General features: G+C 36.3%; 1 protein-coding gene and 1 pseudogene across 24 annotated transcripts in view; one reads left to right on the top strand and one right to left on the bottom strand.

The window, feature by feature from the left end:
- The window catches only part of EPS15 (epidermal growth factor receptor pathway substrate 15), a 140,304-nt gene that overhangs the window by 106,047 nt on the left and 11,061 nt on the right, over positions 1-23,196 (top strand). For 12 of the 23 annotated variants that reach the window (XM_086387753.1, XM_086387703.1, XM_086387828.1 and 9 more), the window contains one exon: positions 4,338-4,407. In XM_086387753.1, the coding sequence (XP_086243879.1) occupies positions 4,338-4,407 (70 nt within the window). Of the gene's footprint in view, positions 1-4,337; positions 4,408-8,666; positions 8,751-23,196 lie in introns of all 23 variants that reach the window. The other 11 variants (XM_086387720.1, XM_086387672.1, XM_086387811.1 and 8 more) reach the window with 1 other exon arrangement.
- LOC147375331 (large ribosomal subunit protein uL6 pseudogene) lies at positions 9,205-10,729 on the bottom strand (annotated as a pseudogene). Its single transcript, XR_015159115.1, has one exon. The product of XR_015159115.1 is annotated as a large ribosomal subunit protein uL6 pseudogene (transcript).

Genomic DNA, 23,196 nt, shown 5'->3' with positions numbered 1-23,196 from the left:
CTTTTATAAGAGCAGACAGTTTATTGTCTGGTGAAATAACAAAATCATTACTCATTGCTAGATAGTGAATTTTTTGAGGGTAGGAACTATATCTTACAAAAAATTTAGTACACATGCCCTGGCTGTACTTTGGTTCAGTGATCAGTAAATATATGTTAACTTCTGTTTAATGGTCAGAGAAGAGGTAGGGAAAGAGACAAATGTGGAAAAAAAAGCAATTTACCAATAGTAAAATCATATACTATTTGAGTCATCTTTCAAAACTGAAAGATAGAAATAATTCAGTAAGTACTCACTCTAGACAAGAAAGTTGTTTGCCAAACTGCCACTAACTCCTGGGAATGAGACTCATACCTTTACCTTTCTTGTAAATCCTGTCCTTCCACATGGCAATATAAGGCATTTAGATAACAAGCAAAGGACTTACTGGCCTACTATATTTTATCTTTAAGAAAATGAGTATACAGTGGATCTTTTGTATTCTGTCTACAAATAGATGAGTTAAGTGAGTTTCTTGAAATACACAATGATGAAAGAATTCTCTTGCAGATTACTTCTGATGGGCGATATAAAAATTTCAGTCTTATCGAACCTATCTAGTTTTTGGTTCAAACTGGCATTTCACACTGTGAGCACCCACTGAAATTGACAGAATACTCATGTCATCCGAATACTCATGTCATCCAAATACTAAGTCTGCCCTTCAAAGGACAAAATATTATCCCATTGGGGATTTAAAAAATAAATGATTAAAAATCCATAAGCCAGTAAAGCATTTTGAAAATATTTGGTATACATTATTGAAATAATGAAATCAATTTAAAGAGAACAGCATTGATTTAAAAAAAAAATCATTTCTGTTATTTTGTGGACACATCTAGAGTGTTATTCTTATAAAGTTGTATTAATTCCCACTAAATGTCAGACTCTCCTGATAATATACATAGTACAACAATTACTATTTAATAACCACTCACTATGATCCAAGTACTGTTGTGGGCTTTATATTCATAGTTTCTAATCTTCACGTCAGTCTTACAAAGTAGGTGTTGGTGTCCCTATTTTAACAATAAGAACACTGGAACTCAGAAAAATTAACTAAGGTCAGACAACCAAGTCTGGAGGCTTTGAAAACAAAATCTTTATATTAGGATATTTAAACACATGCAAAATAGAGTAACATAATGAAGTATTTTAACCTCTGTGTATCTATAGCCCAATTTCAATAATTATCAATGGTTTTGGAGAGGTTTTTAATTTTTTTTCCTTGTTCGTTTGGTGTTTTTAAGTTTTTATTTGAAGGCTTATTTTTTGAGACAGGGTATTTCACAGCTGTAAGTAAACCAGATCTATAAAGGATCAGTTGTTGACAGACATGTGAAGCAGAAATTTTGTCTTTTAATACTCTTAGATTAAGAGAACTTCCTTAAAAGCGTAATTGATTATTTTAAAGGTAATAAACTTTGGTATTCCTGAATTGCTTCCTTACTGTATTCAGTAAAGAACTACTTGGCCAGCAACTGATTTTTTCCACTGTTGTAAAACTAAGCAAATGCCTCTGTAACTGAATATTTGTGATTTCCACAGGCTACTGGATACTCTGTGTTCCTACAACACTCAGTTTGTAGTGTGGACCCATTTGCCAAATTCTTCTCAAATTGCCTGCAACCTGAGTTCTTTCCCTCTCACCTTATTGTAGCCTCTTGTTATCTACTCTTATTGTTTAAAAAGCAAGAGGCCAAAGCAACTCTTCCTAATTTAAAAATAAGCATGTTTCTTTTCCTCTCCCCTGGTGAAATTTTTCTACCATTCATTCTACTAATTTGTCCCCTTTCGGTTTTTGAAAGCAGCAGTGCCCTAGCTGACAGCTCTTAATTTCTCCATTCAAAACTGTAAACTAAACACCAAATTGGCAATATAATAATAGTTAAACATTTATCTAATCTCTTCTATGTGCCAGGTATGGTGCTAAGTTCTTTTCATGTATTACCTCATTTAAGCATCACAATAATCCTATGAGGCTCATGTATCATCCTCATTTTAAAGATAAAGTAAATGAGAGGTTATTATGTGTAAGTAAGTTAGTAAGTGACAGAACTAAATTCAGACTCTATCTGACCAAAATCTAAGGTCCTCACTACTGTAGTCTAAGATTCAGACTCATTTTTTCTTAACTACAAACCCCTGCTTTTGGTCATCTTTCTTCTTTTCAAATAGGCCTCTGTTAATGCCATAAGATATGAATCTCTCCCCACAAGTCTTTTTTTGTTCCTTCAAAGATGGTCTCTTTTCTCAGAGGGACATAATTTTAAAAAAACAAACCAAAACAAGTGCCATTTTCTACTGTCCTAGCTAGCATATGGTAGCTACATGCTAAGTCATACTGTGAAAGGAGGGAATGGATGGCTGATGTAGAGAAGAGAGAATTTCAGTGATAGATTAGGTTAGGCGACCTTATAGGAGGATTTGGAACATTAATTATAAAATCACACCATCTGAATTTTAGTCAGGAAAATTACTTTCGTATATTAAATTGCCTAATTACCAAACTGAACATAATATATAGAGAGTTTTGTGGGTGCTTGCTCCTTCGTAGGCTGCACAGTCCATCCTGTTCCTCTTGCTGTCTCAGTGCCCTTTTAGGGTAAGTGCACAGTCACTAGTGGTAAAGAACCTGCCTGCCAATGCAGGAGACATAAGAGACCCAGGTTTGATCCCTTGGTCAGGAAGATCCCCTGGAGGAGGGCGTGGCAACCCACTCCAGTATCTCCAGTTCTCTGCCTGGAGAATCCCATAGACAGAGGAGCCTGGCAGGTTACAGTCCATGGGGTCACGAAGAGTCAGACACGACTGAAGCGACTTAGCACTCATGCACAGTGTATGATAAAGGAATAGAATTAAACCTGACACACATATAGGCCTACTTTTTCTCTCTCTCTCTCTCTCTCTCTCTGAGATGGTAAACAAAACTACAAGCTGTTTAAAACCAGGTCTGTTAGTTTTTCCTTCTCTCACAGTTGGGGGAGAAGCATTAATAGTTGGTGACTTGTGTTATCATGTCAGTGACTGTCTCACATTGGTATTTTAATTATCGTATTAGGAACCATGGAGAGTTACTTTGCTATACAGACCAGCTTGATTTTTTTTTCCCCCTTGATTGCTGTTTATTCATTTAGCAGATAATCAGAGTATAAGCTAATGTGTTCATTTTATAAAAATGTAAGTTAACCATCAGTTAAAATTTTCCGTTCTAAAAGCATCACTAGTTGTTCTTTCTGCAAGTAATTTTTTTTAACGGATCCTCTTTTATAAAAAGAGAATATACTGTAAGTCTCAATGAGCATTGTTTCTCTCTTATCCATTACATCTGTATTACTTGAGTTCTGTAATATCCTTTGAAGTTCAGTTGTAATACCTAAGTTCTTGATGATTAGAAGTAGATTGTGTAATACAGATGACATTGATACTCATGAGTCAGAGTAGGAGATAAATATTCCAAAACTGTTTTTGTCCCCCTGTTATCTAATTGTATGCCAAGACTTTTAGCTGGCCTCTTAAAAAGAACCTGATGCCAGAAAGTTCAGTTACCTTCCTAGATATACATTTTGTTTGACTGTGATTTAAAACCAAGCTGAAGTAGGAAGATAGTTCAGTAGTCAGAATCTCTGGCTTCTATAAAACATTACAAAGTCCTCACTCTTTGTAGCCATTCACACTTAACATTTGCTCCAGATTTTTTACGTGGCTTATTATTTAAAGTGGCTGAATTTTTTTTTTAGAAAGCATTCTCTCTCTCTCTCTCTCTCTCACACACACACACACACATTAACATTAGAGGAAGTTGGGTGAAGGGGATATAAGGTCTTGTGTTATCTTTATAGCTCTTCTAGAAATCTACATTTATTTCAAAATGAAAGTTAAAGAATAGTGTGCATCTAAACAAGTAGCAAAATTATGAAGGAAATAAATGGATACCAATGCCAGGGTAATAATAATCTTTACAGAGGGGAGGGATGGGATTGTGATTAGAACAGGCACATGAAGACTTTTGAGATGTTGGCAGTTTCATAGATGTTCACTTGATACCTTTTATTAAGTGGTTCATAATGTTCCATACATTTTTCTGAATGTATGTTATGTTTTACAGTAAAAAATTAGAAAATGATATGAATCATTTCAATAAGATTGCAAATCAGTAGGGGTAGACATTTGTTCCTAATGCCTTGTGTTTCTTAATTAGTTTAGAGTTTGTGAAGAATATTTTCTTTGGTGCGGCAATAAAGTTTCAGCTATGAAAAGTTTCCTCTCTCAATCATGACTGTGTGTGATTTGTTTAGGTAGAAATGTTAAAGCACAATGATCCTTTTGCTCCTGGTGGAACAGTTGTTGTTGCAGCAAGCGATTCAGGTAAGGAGATAATTTTCTTTGAACAGTAAACATCACCCTTTCTTTCAATTTCTTTTTTTTTTTGGTCTTTATCAAATATATTCTCCTATTTACTTGCTTATGGTTTTAAGATTATTGCATAGTTATTAGATTGGTACAAAAGTAATTGTGCTTTCAGACCCTGAATTTTAAATCATTTTAACTAGGGTCAAAGCTATGGTTTTTCCAGGAGTCATGTTTGGATGTGAGAGTTGGACCTTAAAGAAGGCTGAGTGCTGAAGAATTAATGCTTTTGAACTGTGGTGTTGGAGAAGACTCTTGCGAGTCCTTTGGAATACAAGGAGATCAAAACAGTCCATCCTAAAGGAAATCAACCCTGAATATTCATTGGAAGGACTGAAGCTGAAGCTGAAGCTCCAGTACTTTGGCCACCTGATGCGAAGAGCTGACTCACTGGAAAAGACCCTGATGCTGGGAAAGATTGAAGGCAGGAAGAGAAGGGGCAACAGAGGACAAGATGGTTGGATGGCATCACTGACTCAATGGACATGAGTTTGAGCAAGCCCTGGGAGATGGTGAAGGACAGGGAAGCCTGGTGTGCTGCAGTCCATGAGGTCTCAAAGAGTCAGACACAAATGAACGACTGAACAACAACAGTAACGGGATCAAACACACCTGTATTAATCAAAATAGAAGCTATTAAAATCAACACATTTTTGCCAATGAGAAATAAATTTTATTCCTAAAGCATAAAAATCCGTGCTTCAGGATTTGACAGACTTTTGGAAAACATTTTCTGCATCCTGCTGGTTGTGGAAGCATTTTCCCTGTAAAAAGTTGTTGAGATACTTGAAGAAGTATTAGTTGGTGAGAGGTCAGGTGAATACGGCAGATAAGCCAAGACTTCATTGCCCAATTTGTTCAATTTTTGAAGTGTTGGTTGTGTGACGTTTGGTTGGGTGTTGTCTCAGAAGAAATTGGGTCCTTTTATTGACCAATGCCAGCTGTAAGTGTTGCAGTTTCCCATTCATCTCATCGATTTACTGGGCATACTTCTCAGATGTAATGGTTCGGCTGTGATTCAGAAAGCTGTAGTGGATCAGACCACCAGCAGACCACCAAACAGTGACCATGACCCTTTTTTTGGTGCAAGTTTGGCTTTGGGAAGTGCTTTGGAGCTGCTTTGTCTAACCACTGACCTATTTGTTGCTGGTTGTTGTATAAAAATCCGCTTTTCATCACACCTCACAATCAGGTTGAGAAATGATTCATTATTGCATAGAATAAGAGAAGACAACACTTAAAGGTGGTGATATTTTTGATTTGTGGTCAGTTCTTGAGGCACTCGCTTCTTGAGCTTTTTCACCTTTCCAGTTTGCTTCAAATCCCAAATGACTGTAGAATGGTCAACGTTGAATTCTGGGGCAGCGTCTTGTGTAGTTGTAAAATGATCAGCTTCAATAATTGCTCTCAGTTGGTTGTTGTCAACTTCTCATGGCTGGCCACTTTTCTTGTCACCTTCAGGGCTCTTGTCTCCTTTGTAAAACTTCTTGAACTACCAGTGTACTGTATGTTCATTAGCAGTTTCTGGGCCAAATGCATTGATTTTGTGAGTCGTTTCTGCTGCTTTGACCCATTTTTGAACTTAAATATGAAGATCGCTCTTATTTGCTTTTTGTCTGACATCATTTTCATAGTCTGCAATGCATCTAAAATAAACAGCAAGTAAAATTTATTAGCAAAAAGCATAAAACAGGAAATATACATCAAAATGATATATAGCATAATCACATTTATTTAAGAATGTATTCCAATATCAAATGGCAAATTTCAACAGTATTAAATCACAATTACTTTTGCACCAACCTAAATATATCCTATTATGTTCTACCAATAAAAACAATGGTGTTTGTATATTACTTTCCACTTTCCTTTTTTTAATATATATTTTAAAGTATTTTATTTATTTATTTTTTAATTTATTTATTTTAATTGGAGGCTAATTACTTTACAATATTGTATTGGTTTTGCCATACATCAACATGAATCCTCCATGGGTGTACACGTATTCCACTTTTCTTATCATTTATTATCTCATTTACTGTTTGTGTTAAAGAGCTTAATATGTATTCTAGCAAATGTCAGTAAAACCAATAAAAATGTTTTTTTGTTTTATAAAAGACAGTGTTCCTTGGCAGTTTCAAAGTCAGTATTGATTCTTATGGATCGTGACCTAAATTTAAAAATTAGTGGCTTCCCATGTTAGCAAAACTCCCTTGGGATTTCCCATGTTTTTCCAACAAAAATATTATAGGAAAAAAAAAAGAGAAGGGGGAAGGAACTTAAAAGTAAAAACAAATTTAAGGAGCCTATCACATAAATAATATGTGTAGATCTTGCTTGTACTTGATTTGAATAAATCAACTAAAAAAAGATTTATGAGATGAAAGAAATTTGACAGATTGACATTAAGAAATTTTTTTGTTTTTTAAGATGATATGAAAATGGCTATTTTAGTTTTGTCTTTTAAAAAACAGTCTTCAGAGTTCCCTGTCAGTGCAGTGGTTAAGACTGCATTTCCACTACAAGGAGCACAGGTTCAATCCCTGGTCAGGGAACTAAGATCTCACATGCTGCATAGCATGGCCAAAACCAGAGAAACTAAACAAGTCTTTATGTTAGAGATACATTATGTCAGATTTAGAGATTAAGTGATTAAATTGGGGTTTGTGTCAAAATAATCTTGTGGAGTGAATAAACAAATGTGTTTAGGAAATAAAGTTGCTAAGTACTAAAGCTAAGCAATAAATACATGAGGGTTCATTATACTAGCTTTTTATTTTTATCTGTTTTGAATTTTTCGTAATGAAAGAGTCTTGGCCTTTTAACACACCCCAAGTATGTCATACTTTTATTTATTTATTTAGGCTGCACCTTGTAGCATGTGGAACTTCCCAGATCAAAGATTGCACTCGTACCCCCTGTAGTGGAAGTGCAGAGTCTTAACCACTGAACCACCAAATAAATCCCATATTCCCATTTTAAAGGTCAGGAAAGTGAAGATAGGAACATTAAGTAACTTGGTCAAGATTTACAGTTTTATTAGATTTGAACTATAAAGCCAAGATTCAAACCTATGTCTGATAGAGTCTAAAAGCTTTTTCAACTAAGTAACTGTTTCTTTCTCTCTATTCAATAGTTATTGTCTAGAAGAGCAGGGAATTAGAAGTAGACTCAAACATGTAAATACTTCAGTATCATGCTAAAAATAGGATGCCTTATTTTTCCAGATGAAAATACAGTGAGTTATTCAGTGTAGAAATTTGCTGATTGTGACAAATTGAGGATTATGAGTGTAGAGAAAGATTAGTAAGAAATGCCTTCACAATTTGAATTTCTTGTGCAAATATCAAGATGAGATTTAACAGTGTGCATTTTTTGTTTTCAGCTTGAAGATTAACATCCAACATAAGTAATAAAGAATGTAAAAAAGCAGATATGTAGAAAAAAAGATCTAATGTAGTGCTGGGTTTGGATTTAACCCAAAATTTAGAACTACAGCAAATAAGATTTCTGAAAGGCTTATTGTAACAAAAGTGGTCAAATTGTATCTTTTTAAAATACATGTGCTCTTTTAGAGTCTCAATTTTGAACTGATGAATTAATGTATTGATAGGGATATTATATGATAAAGGATAACCTAAGAGAATAAAATGAAAGGTTAATACATTTTAATTAACTCTTGATTGCCCACACTGAGGAATGGTAAGTGCCATGAGAATTCATTAACGCTGCAAGCATTTAAAGAAAAGGGAGATGGCCTCCCTTTAGAGCAACTCATGAATGATTTCAGAGCAGAAGATGGCCTTTGTGGTATGCCTTGAAAGAATGGCCTACATAAGTAGATATGGGAAGAGTAGTTAAAGCATAGAGAGTAACATGAGTGAGGAATGGATGAAGGACATATGGTGCATGTTCAAAGAAAAACCGACATTTTGATAAAGCTTACTTACAGATAGAGGAATAATCAGGTTAAATAAGGCTAAGGTGGTAGATTGATCTCACTGTAGGTTTCTGTTGCCTCTATTGGTCTTCTCTTTGATTTCCAGTTCCTGGCTCATTTCCTGTAAAGTGGTAGAGTAAATGACTATAGTAGACTGGAAGTGGGCTAAGGTTTGTTGTTATCATCATCATGGTAATAGATACCATTTACTGAGCACTTGGTTAGTTCCAGCACTACATGTGCTATTTTCTCATATTTTATCTTGTTTAATTCTCAGAGCAACTACCTGAGGAAATTGCTGTTACGTTTATTGTACAGACAAGGAAAACCAAGAAACGGAGAGATGAAGCCATTTCACAAGGTTAAGGAAGTAGTAATAGATGGACTCACATTCAGATGATGTCTCTAGTTTTCCACCAACCTCTTTGGTCCTTCCTTCTCTGTCTCTTTTCTAATTCTTCTCTTCTCCCCAACTTCTTTATGTTGCTCTAGGTCTTAGACTCTAAACTTATCTTCTCTGTCTGTATTCCTTGGGGTTCTCATCTGGTTTTATGGTTTTACATACTCTCTCCATGTTGATTTCTAACTCTAGCCACACTTTTTCCCATGAACTCCAGACACCTGTATCCAATTATCTATTGACATCTCCACTCAAACATCTCATAGATACGTCTAACACAACATGTCTAACACCAAACACCTAATCTTCCTCCCCAAACCTGCTTCTCTTGAATCTTTCCCCATCTTTTTTTCCCCCTCAAATCAAAAGACTTTTTATTGCCTCTTAAAAACATTACAGTTGAGTCCATAGAACCATCTGGCATCTTGCTGTTTCTGCAGCCAGACCACTCAGATCTTATTCATCAGCCTGCTGAACTGTTCCTTTTTCAGAAACACAGATACCATACAAAATTTTTCTGATATCCTTGTCTTCAACTGTGGAGGCTTGCTGAATCAAAGCAGACAAATTTGACACAAGTTCATTATCGTTTGCTTCAAGAATCATCTCATCTTTCTGGGATTGACATACTGAACAAGCAGCCCCTGGCCTCATCCGAACCCTTTGGATATAGTTTTCACCCAGAAAATTTCAGATTTCAGCAAGAGAACCAGTCTCCTCAGTAACAACGCTGATGGGGAAGTGGACATACACAGACCTCATCTTGTAACAGAAGCCCAATATAACACCCTTGATCATGCTCTGACTACAGATCCTGTGAACAGTTGCCAGTTCCTTTCTGTTTCCCCACCATATGTCAGCCCAGAGCCTCTTCCTTTTCTTTCCAAGGAGACTGAGTTCTACATTGATGTGATTGAAGGGTACCTCTTGGGCCCTTCACAATAACTGTCTGTCCTTTCAGAGTAATGTCAAAATTTTTTCTGGAATGTTGACAGTCTGCTGAGAATGGTCTTCATTTTCACAGTAAATGCAGCAAAAAGCTTTCCCCATCCTCAGTTCAGTTCAGTTCAGTCACTCAGTTGTGTCCGACTCTTTGCAACCCCATGAATCGCAGCACGCCAGGCCTCCCTGTCCATCACCAACTCCCGGAGTTCACTCAGACTCATGTCCATCGAGTCAGTGATGCCATCCAGCCATCTCATCTTCTGTCGTCCCCTTCTCCTCCTGCCCCCAATCCCTCCCAGCATCAGAGTCTTTTCCAATGAGTCAACTCTTCGCATGAGGTGGCCAAAGTACTGGACTTTCAACTTTAGCATCATTCCTTCCAAAGAAATCCCAGGGCTGATTTCCTTCAGAATGGACTGGTTGGATCTCCTTGCAGTCCAAGGGACTCTCAAGAGTCTTCTCCAACACCACAGTTCAAAAGCATCAATTCTTCAGCACTCAGCTTTCTTCACAGGCCAACTCTCACATCCATACATGACCACAGGAAAAACCATAGCCTTGACTAGCCGGACCTTTGTTGGCAAAGTAATGTCTCTGATTTTCAATATGCTATCTAGGTTGGTCATAACTTTTCTTCCAAGGACATCTTTAACATTGCTAAGACCTAAAATCTTAGAATCATCCTTGGTTCTTTTTTTTTCTCTTACTCTGTCTCTAACATATCAAGAAATGTTACTGATTCTACCTTCAAATTATATATAGTAAAAGTCTTACAATGGCCTAAAGCTTTCTCATAATGTCTCATTGTTATTACCTTTACTCACTCTGCTCCAATCACACTGACCTTACTTTTGCTCAAGAAACAGGCTCATGTTCCTTGGGCCCTTTACTCTTAGCTGTCCCCCATTCCTAGGATGATTTTTCTCCATATATCCACAGGATGATCTCTGTTACCTCTAACAAATCTTGGCCAAAATGTCACCTGATCATCTAGCCCAGCACTCCCACCATAATGTTCTCTACTCCTTCTTACTGTATTTTGGCTTATTACCTTCTAGTGTACTAAGTAAATTTCTGTGTTTTTCTCTTATTTATCTCCTCTTCCTTCCTAAATTTTGGCGTCCACAGGAACTTGAATCTTTTTATTCACTGATCTCTCCCAAGAACCTTAAACCATACCTGGGGACTTAATATTACTGAATGAGTGGGTGAATCAATTACTGTTCTCACAGAGCATATGAAAGGAGCCCAGTGGATGAGAATTTTTATTTGGGGAGAGGGGCATATTGTTCACTTTTTTTCTGATAAGTGGGTATTTTAACATTGTGGTGAAAAACACATGATATAAAATTTACCATTTTAGCCATTTTTAAGTATACAATTAGTGATATTAAATACCTTCACATTATTGTGCAGCCATCACATCCATCTATCTAAAGAATTTTTTTCATCTCCTAAAACTGAAACTATACCAGTTAAACAAGAACTCCCCATTTCCCCTTCTTACCAGGTCCTGGCAAACACCATTTACTTACTGTGTTTATGAATTTGACAACTCTAAGTCCCTTATAAAAGTGGAATCATATCGTATTTGTCGTTTTGTGTATTGGGCTTATTTCATTTGTCATAATTTCCTCAAGGTTCATCCATGTTGTAGCATGTATCAGCATGTATCCTTCCTTTTTAAGACTGAATGATATTCTGTTGTATGAATATGCCACTTTTTGTTTATATATTCCTCCATCAATAGACACTTGGTTTGCATCCACATTTTGACTATTGTGAATGATGCTGCTATTCATATAAGTTTGCAAATACCTAATCAAGTCCTTGGTTTCAGTTCTTTTTAAGTATTTACTAAGAATTTCTCAATCATATAGTAACTCAATTTTTAATTTTTTGAGAAGCCATCATACTGTTTTCCATGTTTTACATTTCCATCAGTAGTGCACAAGGATTCCAGTTTCTCTACATCCTTGCCAACACATATTACTGTTTAAAATAATAACCATATTAATGGTGTGAAGTGGCAGCTCATTGATTTGATTTGCATTTCTCTAGTGAATAATGATGCATATTGGCCATTTGTATATCTTTGTAGCATCTATTCAGGTGCTTTGCCCATTTAAAAAAATCAGTTGTTTGCTTTTTTGTTGTTGCAGTGTAGGAGTTCCTTGTATTTTGTGGCTATTAACCCCTTATGAGATATATGATTTGCAAATATTTTCTCCTGTATCATAGGTTGCCTTTTCATTCTGTTGATACTGTCTCTTGGTGCACAGAACTTTTTAATTTTGACGTTGTCCAGTTTATGTAGTTTTTCTTTTGTTGCCTATGTTTTTAGTGTCCTATCCAAGAAAATATTGCTAAATCCAATGTTGTGAGGTTTTTCACTTATGTTCTCTTCTAAGAGTTTTTAGTTGTAGGTCTTACATTTAGGTCTTTCATCCATTTTGAGTTAATTTTACTTCATTCTTTTTCATATGGCTATCCCATTTTCCCAAAACTACTTTTCCTTTCCCATTGAATGGTTTTAACATCCTTGTAGAAAATAATTTGACTCCATGTGTAAGGGTTTATTTCTGGGCTCTCTATTCTGTTCCATTTATCTAAGTGTCTTAAGACCAGAACTGTTTTGATTACGATAGCTTTGTAATAAGTTTTGAAATCAAGAAATTTGAGGCCTGTAACTTTGTCATTTTTCAAGATTGTTTTCGCTATTCAGGGTCCCTTGAGATTCCATTTGAATTTTAGGTTAAATTTTCTGTTTCTGCAAAAGAGTGTCATTGGGATTTTGACAGTGATTACATTGAATCTGTAGAGTGCTTTGGATGATATTAACATCATAACAATACTGAGTCTTGCAGTTCATGAATGTTGTCTGTTTTTCTCTTGATCTGTATCTACTTTCTTTCAGAATGTTTTATAGTTGTCAGTATACAAGTCTTCCTTGGCTAAATTAATTCCTAAGTATTTTATTCTTTTTGATGCTATTGTAAATGTCATTGTTTCATTAATTTCCTTTGCAGATTGTCCAGATTATCAATATATGGAAATGCTATTGATTTCTGTGCATTGATTTTGTATCCTGCTACTTTGCTGAATTCATTTATTCTAAAGTTTTTTTTTTTTAGGGTTTTTTGCATGTAAGATAGTGTCATCTGAAAACAGATAATTTTACCTCTTCCTTTTCAGTTTGGATGCCTTTTTTGTTCCTCCTTGCCTAATTGCTCTGGCTAGGATTTCTGTGTTGAATAGAAGTGGTGAAGGTGAGCATCCTTGTCTTGTTACAGATTTTAGAGAAACAGCTTTCAGTCTCTCACCATTGGTATGATGTTCACTGTTGGCTTTTCATATGTGGTCTTTATTATGTTGAAGTAGTTTCCTTTTCCTAGTTTGTTCAGTGTATTATCATGAAAGGATTTTGAATTTTGTCAAATATATGCTTTTTCTGCATCAATTGAAATGATCATCTGGGTTTTTTTTCTTTATTCTGTTAATGTAGTGTATCACATTAATTGATTTTCCTGTGTTGAACCATCTTTACATATAAATTGAGAGTCTGTATCTTCGTCATCTGCAGTCTAGCTGACATCTTGATTTGAATGAGAATCTTAGAATTAAAACTGTTTAGAGTTGAGTGGGCAATATGTTCCTTGTGTATGGGGCTGAGTTACACAGACTAAGAAATATCAGAGGTCTGAATGTCTTTTTTCTTTTTTCTTTCTTTCCACAGCTATATAGGTCATTCAAACTTTGTTTTTGCATTTTTCTCATTTAATCTTTATAACAATTATATGGGAGGTGCTATTCTTTCTCTCTTTAATAATGAGGAAAATGGGACTCAGGCCAAACAGTTTGCCCTGGGTCACAATAGCTGTCTCAGTGCTCAGTTTCTAACCCATGTCTTATTTCAGAGCTCATGATGTTAATCATTTTGTTACCATGCCTCTGCCTTATATCTTCTCATCCAGCTCTGACAATACAAAAATTGGAGTAGGGTGATGCCACAGATTTTTTTTTTCTCTCAAACTTATATTACTGCCTTTGTTAGAGCTGAGGGAATCATAGACATGCTCTAGACCAGAGTTTTCACATTATTTTTCATGAAACCAGCTTCCAGAGGGGTCTTTAGGGAGTTGGCCGAGTCTAGTTTCATTATTTTTAAAGTGTCTCTGAATTTTTTAAAACTGCAGTTTAATTAGGTATATGCATTCAGATTTATTCCGGACCAGATTTTAACATATTGGAGTGCATTGTAATATCAAATTAAATGGGTTTTGTGTAAACCTATAAATAAACATTTATTTAAACCACTATGAGATTACAAGACTCTTGTTTAGAAATAAGCTGCTTTCTTGGATGAATAATGTTTTTCAAATAGAACAAACAAAGCCAAGTACAGAAATAAGTTTGATCCCTGACTTAAAACATTTGTGTTAATCAAAATGGCTTCATTGTTCTCATTGTCATTGTGATAAGTAAATGTTATAAATTTAAACTTAAAAAAATTTAGAGTTAATTCTTAAAATTCATCTTACTTGTTTCATATATTGGAATTCCATTTAAGATTTGAGAATTATTATCTGGTCTGATTCCTTAATATATGGAAGAGAAGCTGAGCCCCAGGACTACTTACTAGTTTACTTCTGAATCCCTGTCCATTGATCTTTCTGCTGTGTTATCCTGCCTCTTATTTACTAAATAATAAAAATGAAAAAATTAAGATGTCTTTGGAACCCAGAATTTGATGAAGGATCCTGAGAGCAAATGAAAAAATGTTAGGTTAAAAAAATGAAAGAATTTTGTAAGAATCTTATAAAAGGTCCATAAAAAGACTTTTTAGGGTTGAGGGAAAATAATTGAGACTTCACCCTTACTGGGCTCTTATTTCAACAATGATAACAAAAACTAATTAGGAAAGAAGTGGATTATTTGAAGCAAACACAGGCAGTGACTTTGGAGATTATCAAGCTTTTTGGTCTCAGGATCCTTTTTAAAAATGAATGAAGACACTCAAAGAACTTTTGTTTTGGGGATCTTATTTATCAGTATTTACTGTTAGAAATTAAAACTGAGAAAAATTTTAAATTCATTTAAAACAAAAATAATAAACCCATTACATATTAACATAAATACCATATTTTTAAACAAAAATAATAACTCCAAACCAAAAAAAGAAAAATATTGTGAGAAGAGTAGCATTGTTTATATATTTTTGCAAAGCTCTTTAGATGTGTGGCTTTTGCTGGATCTTCATACCTACTTCTGCATTCAGTGTGCTACACTGTGTGTTTTGCTTGAAAGGTATGAAGATCTGCCTCAAACAGCTGGAAAAGGGAGGATTATTTTAATAGACTTTTTAGATAATTGTGGATATTTTTCTTAGTTGTTATTTGTTGTTCAGTCACTAAGTTGTGTCTGACTCTTTGCAGGCCCATGAACTGCAGCATGCCAGGCTTCCCTGTCCTTCACTATCTCCTGGAGTTTGCTACTGTACCAAAAATCAATAAATTTTAGTTTCTTCAAAGTTAGTTACACACATACACACACACACACTAAGTTAGTTACAATAAGGAATAAGAAACTATATCAATGAACTTTTCATATTCTGTTACATTAAACTCCATTAGTCTTACTTGCACAGTGGAACCTTGTGCCCCATGTATGGCTTTGTAACATGCATTGATCATTTGGAACATATTGGTTCACTCAGTTATGCATGTCTTCCAAATGTTAGCACATTTCATTATAAATAGTTTTTTAAATCACATTTATTGATATCACCATCCATCTCATGAGAGTCTTTTAATTAAATATTGGTATAATGTTAAGCTTATGAGGCATTTAAACCTTTCCAGGATTCTAATTTTTACTTGATAGCTTGTAGTTTTTGTCATCTGCAAAAAATACTTTCAGTTGTTTTCCTTAAAGTGTCAGATTCACTTTATTTAGGAAGATACCTGAAATACCTAAAACTGAATAACTATTGTTTACTTGTCTCTTCTTTTAAGTAAGAATGGTATTCCAAGAAAAAAGCAGCTAGTTCACCTTGTTTCTCAGACCATCATGTAAGTTCATTTCCTTCAGATAACCATTATACTTTGGTACTCAGCAGAAATGATTAGTGTATATTTCTCATTTTGTCTTTCATAATTTTTAGATGTGTACCTAAGGGTCACAACTTATTTAAAATTAATAGTTTTTATTGATTCATCAAGGACAGACATTCATAAGTACACCGGGCCTTTTTCCCTCCATGATTCCCCTCCATGAGTTTGTGATGGTGAAGAATACAACCAGTACAATTTGGTGCCACTGCCTTGATTCCTACTAAGGCACCCACCACTTTTTTTTTTTTAACCCACCACTGGTTTTGCAACACTGTTACAATTAATCAATACAATGAGAAAGATAATATCATCTTCATATTTTGAAGATAGTTTTGACCTTACAGATCTCCCTAAAGGGGTCTTGGACTTGTGGAATGCATGGACCACACTTTGAGAACTAATATGTTCTAGAAAATTTTCCTGTTGCCCTGTATTGTGCTGGTTTCTGTTCCCTCAGGCCAGTTTGCTCCCAGGAGGTATCTGGGACAGATGTCTTTTATTCAGAACAAGAGTAAGAAAATAATCTCAATGTCCTGGAGAAAAAGCTAAAGAGTGAGGCTATCTTTCTGTTCTATATTTAGTCTGGAGCTTCTGTTCTTCTTCTGTTAGTACACACTTCCTGTGATGGTGTTGTCCATTTCTGTGCGTTCAGCTACAGCCTGTTCCGTGATGACTCCTAGATTTTGTCCTCTGTGCCTGATCTCTCTGCTGAGCCTCCAGTACCTTCAAGTTACCTGCTCGATTATCTCCTTAGGTGTCAACTCAACAGTTCTTAGAATTGATTGTCATCTTTTCCAGTTTGTCTCTCCTTTGAAGTATAATACAAGCAATTACAAAGAGTAAAGCTTTACCTCTTTCTACATTCTACTTGTTATACCAGTGACACTATTATTGGTCCTCAGTCAGTCATCCTAGACTTCTCTGTCCTTCCTCATCTCCAATAAATTGCCATGTTTTGTTGTTTTACCCGCAGTTGGACTCTGTCTGTTCCTCCTTATACTCAGCTTTGGTTGGGTCCTCATCATGTTTTACGTGGGCTGACTGTGATACTAAATTGTCTCCAGTCTCTTTACCTGCTGATCTGTCATCTGCATCACTACCAGAATTGTCTTTGTTAATATGTGATCTTACTCAGTTCAATTCAATTGCTCAGTCGTGTCTGAGTCTTTGTGACCCCATGGACTGCAGCACACCAGGCCTCCCTGTCCATCACCAACTCCCGGTGTTTATTCACACTCATGTCCATTGAGTCAGTGATGCCATCCAACCATCTCATCCTCTGTCGTCCCCTTCTCTTCCCACCTTCAATCTTTCCCAGCATCAGGGTCTTTTCAGATGAGTCAGTTCTTTGCATCAGGTGACCAAAGTATTGGAGTTTCAGCTTTAGTATCAGTCCTTCCAATGAATATTCAGGACTGATTTCCTTTAGGATGGACTGGTTGGATCTCCTTGCAGTTCAGGGGACTCTCAAGAGTCTTCTCCAACACCACAGTTCAAAAGCATCAATTCTTTGGCGCTCAGCTTTCTTTACTAACCACAAATCTAAGTCACTAGCCCTGTGTTCCAAATAAATGTGTGTGTGTTTATAATAGTAGGGCTTCCCTGGTGACTCAGATGATAAAGAATCTGCCTGCAATGCGAGAAACCCAGGTTTGATCCCTGGGTTTGGAACATCCCCTGGAGAAGGGAAAGGCTACCCACTCACAGATATATGTCTGAAAGAAGTTGTCCACTCTATGAAATGTAAAATAGTACTGAACATGTGGATATCTCATCTTAGCTAATAGCATTACGGTCTTATTCAGTTGCCTAAGCACAGATCTGCGAGTCATCTGTTAAATCCCTACTGTCCCATCCTAGTGCTTCTGGGACTTAGCAGAATGAAAAAATTGACTGCTGAAAAAATGAATATTTGTCTCAAATCTACTGCATTGTCATGAAATTTTGAATTCAATAGAAACTTAAACAGTCTAGAAAGAGATTGTCATCAGTAGGACATAAATGCTCGAGTCCAGTTGCCTGAACTTAACTCAGATACATTGCTAGTTCTATAGGTTTTTCTAAGTCTTAGTTTCCTAAACTTCTAGAGTGAGGTTAATAATTAGACTTCGGGCTTTGTTGGGTAGATTATATGAGATAATAATGTATGTTAAAGTATTTATTGTAGTTCCTGTCATAATAGATGGTAGTTGTTGTTACTACTGCTGCTACTTTTTAAAGGCTTGCAAATGCAGACTTACTTGTAATATACTCTTGGCTAGTTTCAAGTGAGATCCGGCAGTGAAGAGTGTGTGTGTGTGTATGTTGTCAACTCTTTTCCTGGAAAGGATTCTTTTAGTCTATAGTTGTTTTCTCTTCTCTTTAGTTTTTAAAATTATTTTGTTTGAGAAATGAAAGATGGACTTTTTTTTTATGTTTAAGTTGGTAAATCTGTGTTTTCTTCCAACTTACAAATATATGTAGGTTCTTAATATATTTATTTAGTTTACTTGTTCATAAACTCTTGCCATCTAGAAACCACTGAGACTCAGATACGTGGCATTATATAACCAAAGTCACAAACACAGGATATTTACCTTCCTTACTCACTGGGGAATTTAGTGTTTACTTAGCAAAAAGATTAATCCCACACAACAGGAGAATTGTAAGTTTTCAAAATAAATTAAAAATATAACAACAATTTTTGTTGTTAAAAATTAAATGGTAAATCACTCTACTCCAGCCTCTAAAATTTTGTAGTTATGGCAGTGATAGAATGACCTTAAATATTTTTAATATTTTTGTCTCACATTGGGTTGTTGTTTTTTGTTTGTTTCAGCATTTGCTCCTGGTGATAGACACAGTGTAGACTAAGAAAGAAAACTAAAGAGAGCAAATTCAGGTTACTCAGTTTCTACGTTTTTTTTTTTTTAACTTGTAACCACTGTTTTTACACGTCATCATAAATGAGATTAGTTCAGGTGCCAGAAAACTTTTTGCATGGAATATTTTACTAACTTCTAATGAGAAAATGCATAATCTTTCCAATTCTTAATTAAAACCTTAAAACATTCTGAGGTTATAGAAGAGCACTCATGATGTCCCCACAGCATCTTTGACACCAGCATTAGGAAAATGTCAAGTAGGTCTGTGTTTTTACAGGCAATGACTCAGACTAAGCATGCATACGTTCATATATTTTATAATTCTTAGCCTCTGCTTTCTTTCATGTTTTTTCTCTAATTTTCTCCATTTCCACAAACCACAGGCCATGGATGTCTCTTCATGGCCACTTAATTTTTGAATGAAAAGGTATGTGTGTATTAGCAGATGTATATTTGTGTGTAGTGAGTGTGTATCTCTCTTCTCCCACCTCCTTTCTGTCTACAAGAGACTGAGAGCTTTTTTGTAAAGTCTTTTTTTTCCCCTTTCCACATAAATCTAGTTGTTATTTTTCCTTTGCTCTCTTTGAACTTTAACACTTACTGTGTAGCAGTTGTGTACAAGTATATCACTCAGTTAAATCATGAGTTCCGTGAAGGTAAATATGTCTTCTATCCCTCTGAATCCCTGGTACCTAGGTTTGAGCATGATAGATGCTTAGTAAATGTAAGTGGATTACTAGGTGATTGAGTGAGTGAACTCTTTGGAGACCAGCTTGAGAAAGTAGATCCTTTGCTGATGACTATAATTCACAAGTATCTCTTGAAGGTTTTCTATGCTGCTGCTGCGAAGTCCCTTCAGTTGTGTCCGACTCTGTGCGACCCCACCAGGCTCCCCCGTCCCTGGGATTCTCCAGGCAAGAACACTGGAGTGGGTTGCCATTTCCTTCTCCAGTGCATGAAAGTGAAAAGTGAAAGTGAAGTCGCTCAGTCGTGTCCGACTCTTAGTGACCCCGTGGTCTGCAGCCCACCAGGCTCCTCCATCCATGGGATTTTCCAGGCAAGAGTACTGGAGTGGGGTGCCATTGCCTTTTTTGAGCTTAATTATCTTGCGGGTTTTGAGTGGGTCATGGAGGTAAAAAAGGTTTCTACCTCCTCCCAGGATTCTCTGGTTAGACAGCTGTTCTGTGGGCATTATTTGTGAGCCTTAAGGTTTCCCTTGTTCCTTGTTGGTCAACTGGTTGTACTGAGAAATGTTATGGCATCTGTTTGGAAGATCCTTAGTAATGAGACGGTTTTTCTTTCAGTATTTTCAACAAAAATAAGTGTCTCCTCTTTGCCAGACCTTGCTTTAGGCCTTGAGGATATAATAGTGAACAAAACAAGCCCCTGTCTTTATAGAGCTAATATGGCAACCCAGTTCAGTATTCTTGCCTGGAGAATTCCGTGAACAAAGAAGGTTGGTGGGCTGTAGTCCATGGGGTCACAAAGAGTTTGAGACAACTGAGCAACTAAGCACAGCACAATAAACAAATATATAACATGTCAAGTATGATGAATGCTATGAATTAAATTAGGTTAAAGGGTTAAAAGGGGCTTCCTTGGTAGCTCAGCTAGTAAAGAATCTGCCTGCAATGCAGGAGAACCCGGTTTGATTTCTGGGTCGGGAAGTTCCCCTGGAAAATGGATAGGTTACCCACTCCAGTACTCTTGGACTTCCCTGGTGGCTTAGACGGGAAAGAATCCTCCTGCAATATGGGAGACCTGGGTTCAATCCCTGGGTTGGAACAATCCCCTGGAGGAGGGTGTGGCTTGCCTAGAGAAGTCCATGGACAGAGGAGCCTGGTGGGCTACGTCCATGGGGTCGTAAAGAGTCAAACATGACTGAGCTTAGACTAAGCACAGCACAAAGGGGTAAAAAGTAATATGCCTAAATGTAGCTTTATTATTTACACCTCAGAAAAAAAGCATTCAGCATAGTATGATCTCAAATGTATAAGGACAAAATACCAGGAGAAAAAGCTGTTAAAGAAGTATGCTAAAATATTGGTAAGGATTCTTTCTTTTAAATTATTGTATAATAGACATACATTATGTTAGTTTCAGGTGAACAACATAATGATTCAACATTTGTGTGCATTACAGAATGATCATCTCAATAAGTCTATTTACCACTTATCACCATACAAAGTTGCAATTTTTTTTCTAGTGATAAGAACTTTTAAGAGTTACTTTCTTAGCAACTTTCAAATTTGCAATACAATGTTACTAACTTTAGTCCCCATGCTGTACATTACATCCCCATGACTTATTTGTTTTATGACTGGCAATTGTATCTCTTGATCCTCTTCACCCATGTTGCCCATTCCTCAACTCTTCTCAGGATTATTTCTGCTAATGAGCCTATAGATGGTTTTTTAAATGATGCTTCTATGTATTTCTCCAAAGTGATCCTTACCTTGATTCTTGCTGAGAAGAGGGTGCTAATCGGATCACATATGCATTCAAAGCTTGATTCTGCTGATAGTGTCTTTCACAGTGTACACTTTGTAATATTTCAGTCAAACCTGACCTAACTCTGCACTATTACCACATGTATAGTGACTGTTTTTAAAAGCTATGGGACAGTGCAGAGCAAAAGCATGAAGCAGATTTTTCAGTACCCTCCATTGAAATGAGGAGAAGGCAATGGCACCCCACTCCAGTACTCTTGCCTGGAAAATCCCATGGACGGAGGAGCCTGGTAGGTTGCAGTCTATGGGGTCGCTAAGAGTTGGATGCGACTGAGTGACTTCACTTTCACTTTTCACTTTCATGCATTGGAGAAGGAAATGGCAACCCACTCCAGTATTCTTGCCTGGAGAACCAACCCCAGGGACGGGGGAGCCTGTCTGTGGGGTCGCACAGAGTTGGACACGACTGAAGCAACTTAGCAGCAGCAGCAGCCACTGAAATGAGCCCAACTCCTTTTCCATCATTAACCTTCTACCAATCAGGAGACTGTTGCATCCTGCTCAGGCTGTGGCTCAGCTGCCACTACATCAGGAATCACAGGAAGAGGAGAAAGAAGGGAAAGCGTGAAATAGCAGCCATGACCAGGCTGGGCCTCAGGCTGTGAGACTCAGCAGATACAGAGTAATACAAAAGCATCCTATATGACTAAAGCTGTAGGATTTCCTGTAACTCTGGACTTTCAAAATCCTCCTCACGTTCAGAGTTGGTGGTGTATCCCTAAAAGACTGATTTTCTCTGTGCTTCTGCCCACCCCATGACTGTCTTGGTGACAAGACAAAGATAATGTAGATCCTCGTTGCCCCTCTTTTGTTTATGTCCATGGTGTGCTTATTGTTAGAAATAAAGGCACACTTTATACATTTACATGAGTGGGTGAGTACACTTTTGTCCTAAAACTGATACGATGTAAACATGAAGAATTGAGGAATAGTGGGAGCATTTTTTCTGTGCCCATTTGCTCTGTCTTGCCCTCTCTTTTGAGATTGTCTTCTCCTTCGTTTCTTTCTACTTTCCTATATCAAGCCACAATTCCTATAAACATTCTTTGACTTTATTGGTAGTGTTTATGCCTAAATAGGCAAAACCTATCACAAAGTAAGTCGGTTTGTGCCAGCTGAAAATGTTAGTTCATTTGTTAAGTGTACTATGATGGAACAGATACCTTCTCATGCCTGTGAAGCAGTGATTAAATATTGCTTTTGCAATTACTGTTCCTTCTGCCTGTAATAGGTTTCTCTCCCCCACCTCCATTTATTCAGCATGCTCCCTCCTTTATCTGAGAGACCTAGCTCAAATGTAATGGCTTCTTCAGTACTTTTCTTGATTTCTCCCAGACAGTGGCTTCACTCCAGGTTTTTCATACCTCTCTATTAGTTCATTTAAGATAATTTTATTATTATTTGTTTGTATGTTTCTTACTATACTGTGAGTTCTTTGGATGTTGGAAACTCTATCTTCTTATTGTCTTAAATTTTTTATGTATGGCCAATGAATGTTTTTTCACCATTCATTCTTCATTAGATAAATGTTATTTGTTGTTTCTAAGGACCTCGCTAATCTAGTAAAAGCAATATATCAATCCCAGATAACCATAATACAATCAGTGCCACAAAGAAGGAAGAAATCACTTTTGCTGTGCAAACTGGAGACACCTAGGATATTCCAGGCTTTGTGGATATGGTAGCAGGTGAAATGGACCTTGAAGGATGTGTGTGAAATGTGAAATAATGGGTTTTTTTTGTTTTTGTTTTTTACTTTTTGATGTCTTTATTAGAAATAGTTTAAGCATACAGGAGCTATATTATTTGATGTGTATTAAATCCTTAAACACTCTACCTACAGTTATTTCATCTATTTTTGATTCTTAATCATTCATCAGTTGATTTATACAAAGGAATATCTCTTGTGGGGATATCAATGTGTTCATCTGTCTTTGTGGACTTAAATCATAAATTTAGGAACTCATATTTGGGA

The sequence above is a fragment of the Bos grunniens genome, chromosome 3, assembly GCF_055505025.1.
Source record: "Bos grunniens cultivar Pamir isolate PY7600 chromosome 3, Bosgru_T2T1.0, whole genome shotgun sequence".
Classification (NCBI taxonomy): Eukaryota; Metazoa; Chordata; class Mammalia; order Artiodactyla; family Bovidae; genus Bos; species Bos grunniens.
Note: the sequence above shows the minus strand (reverse complement) of the source record. Positions and strands in the feature narration are given on the sequence as shown.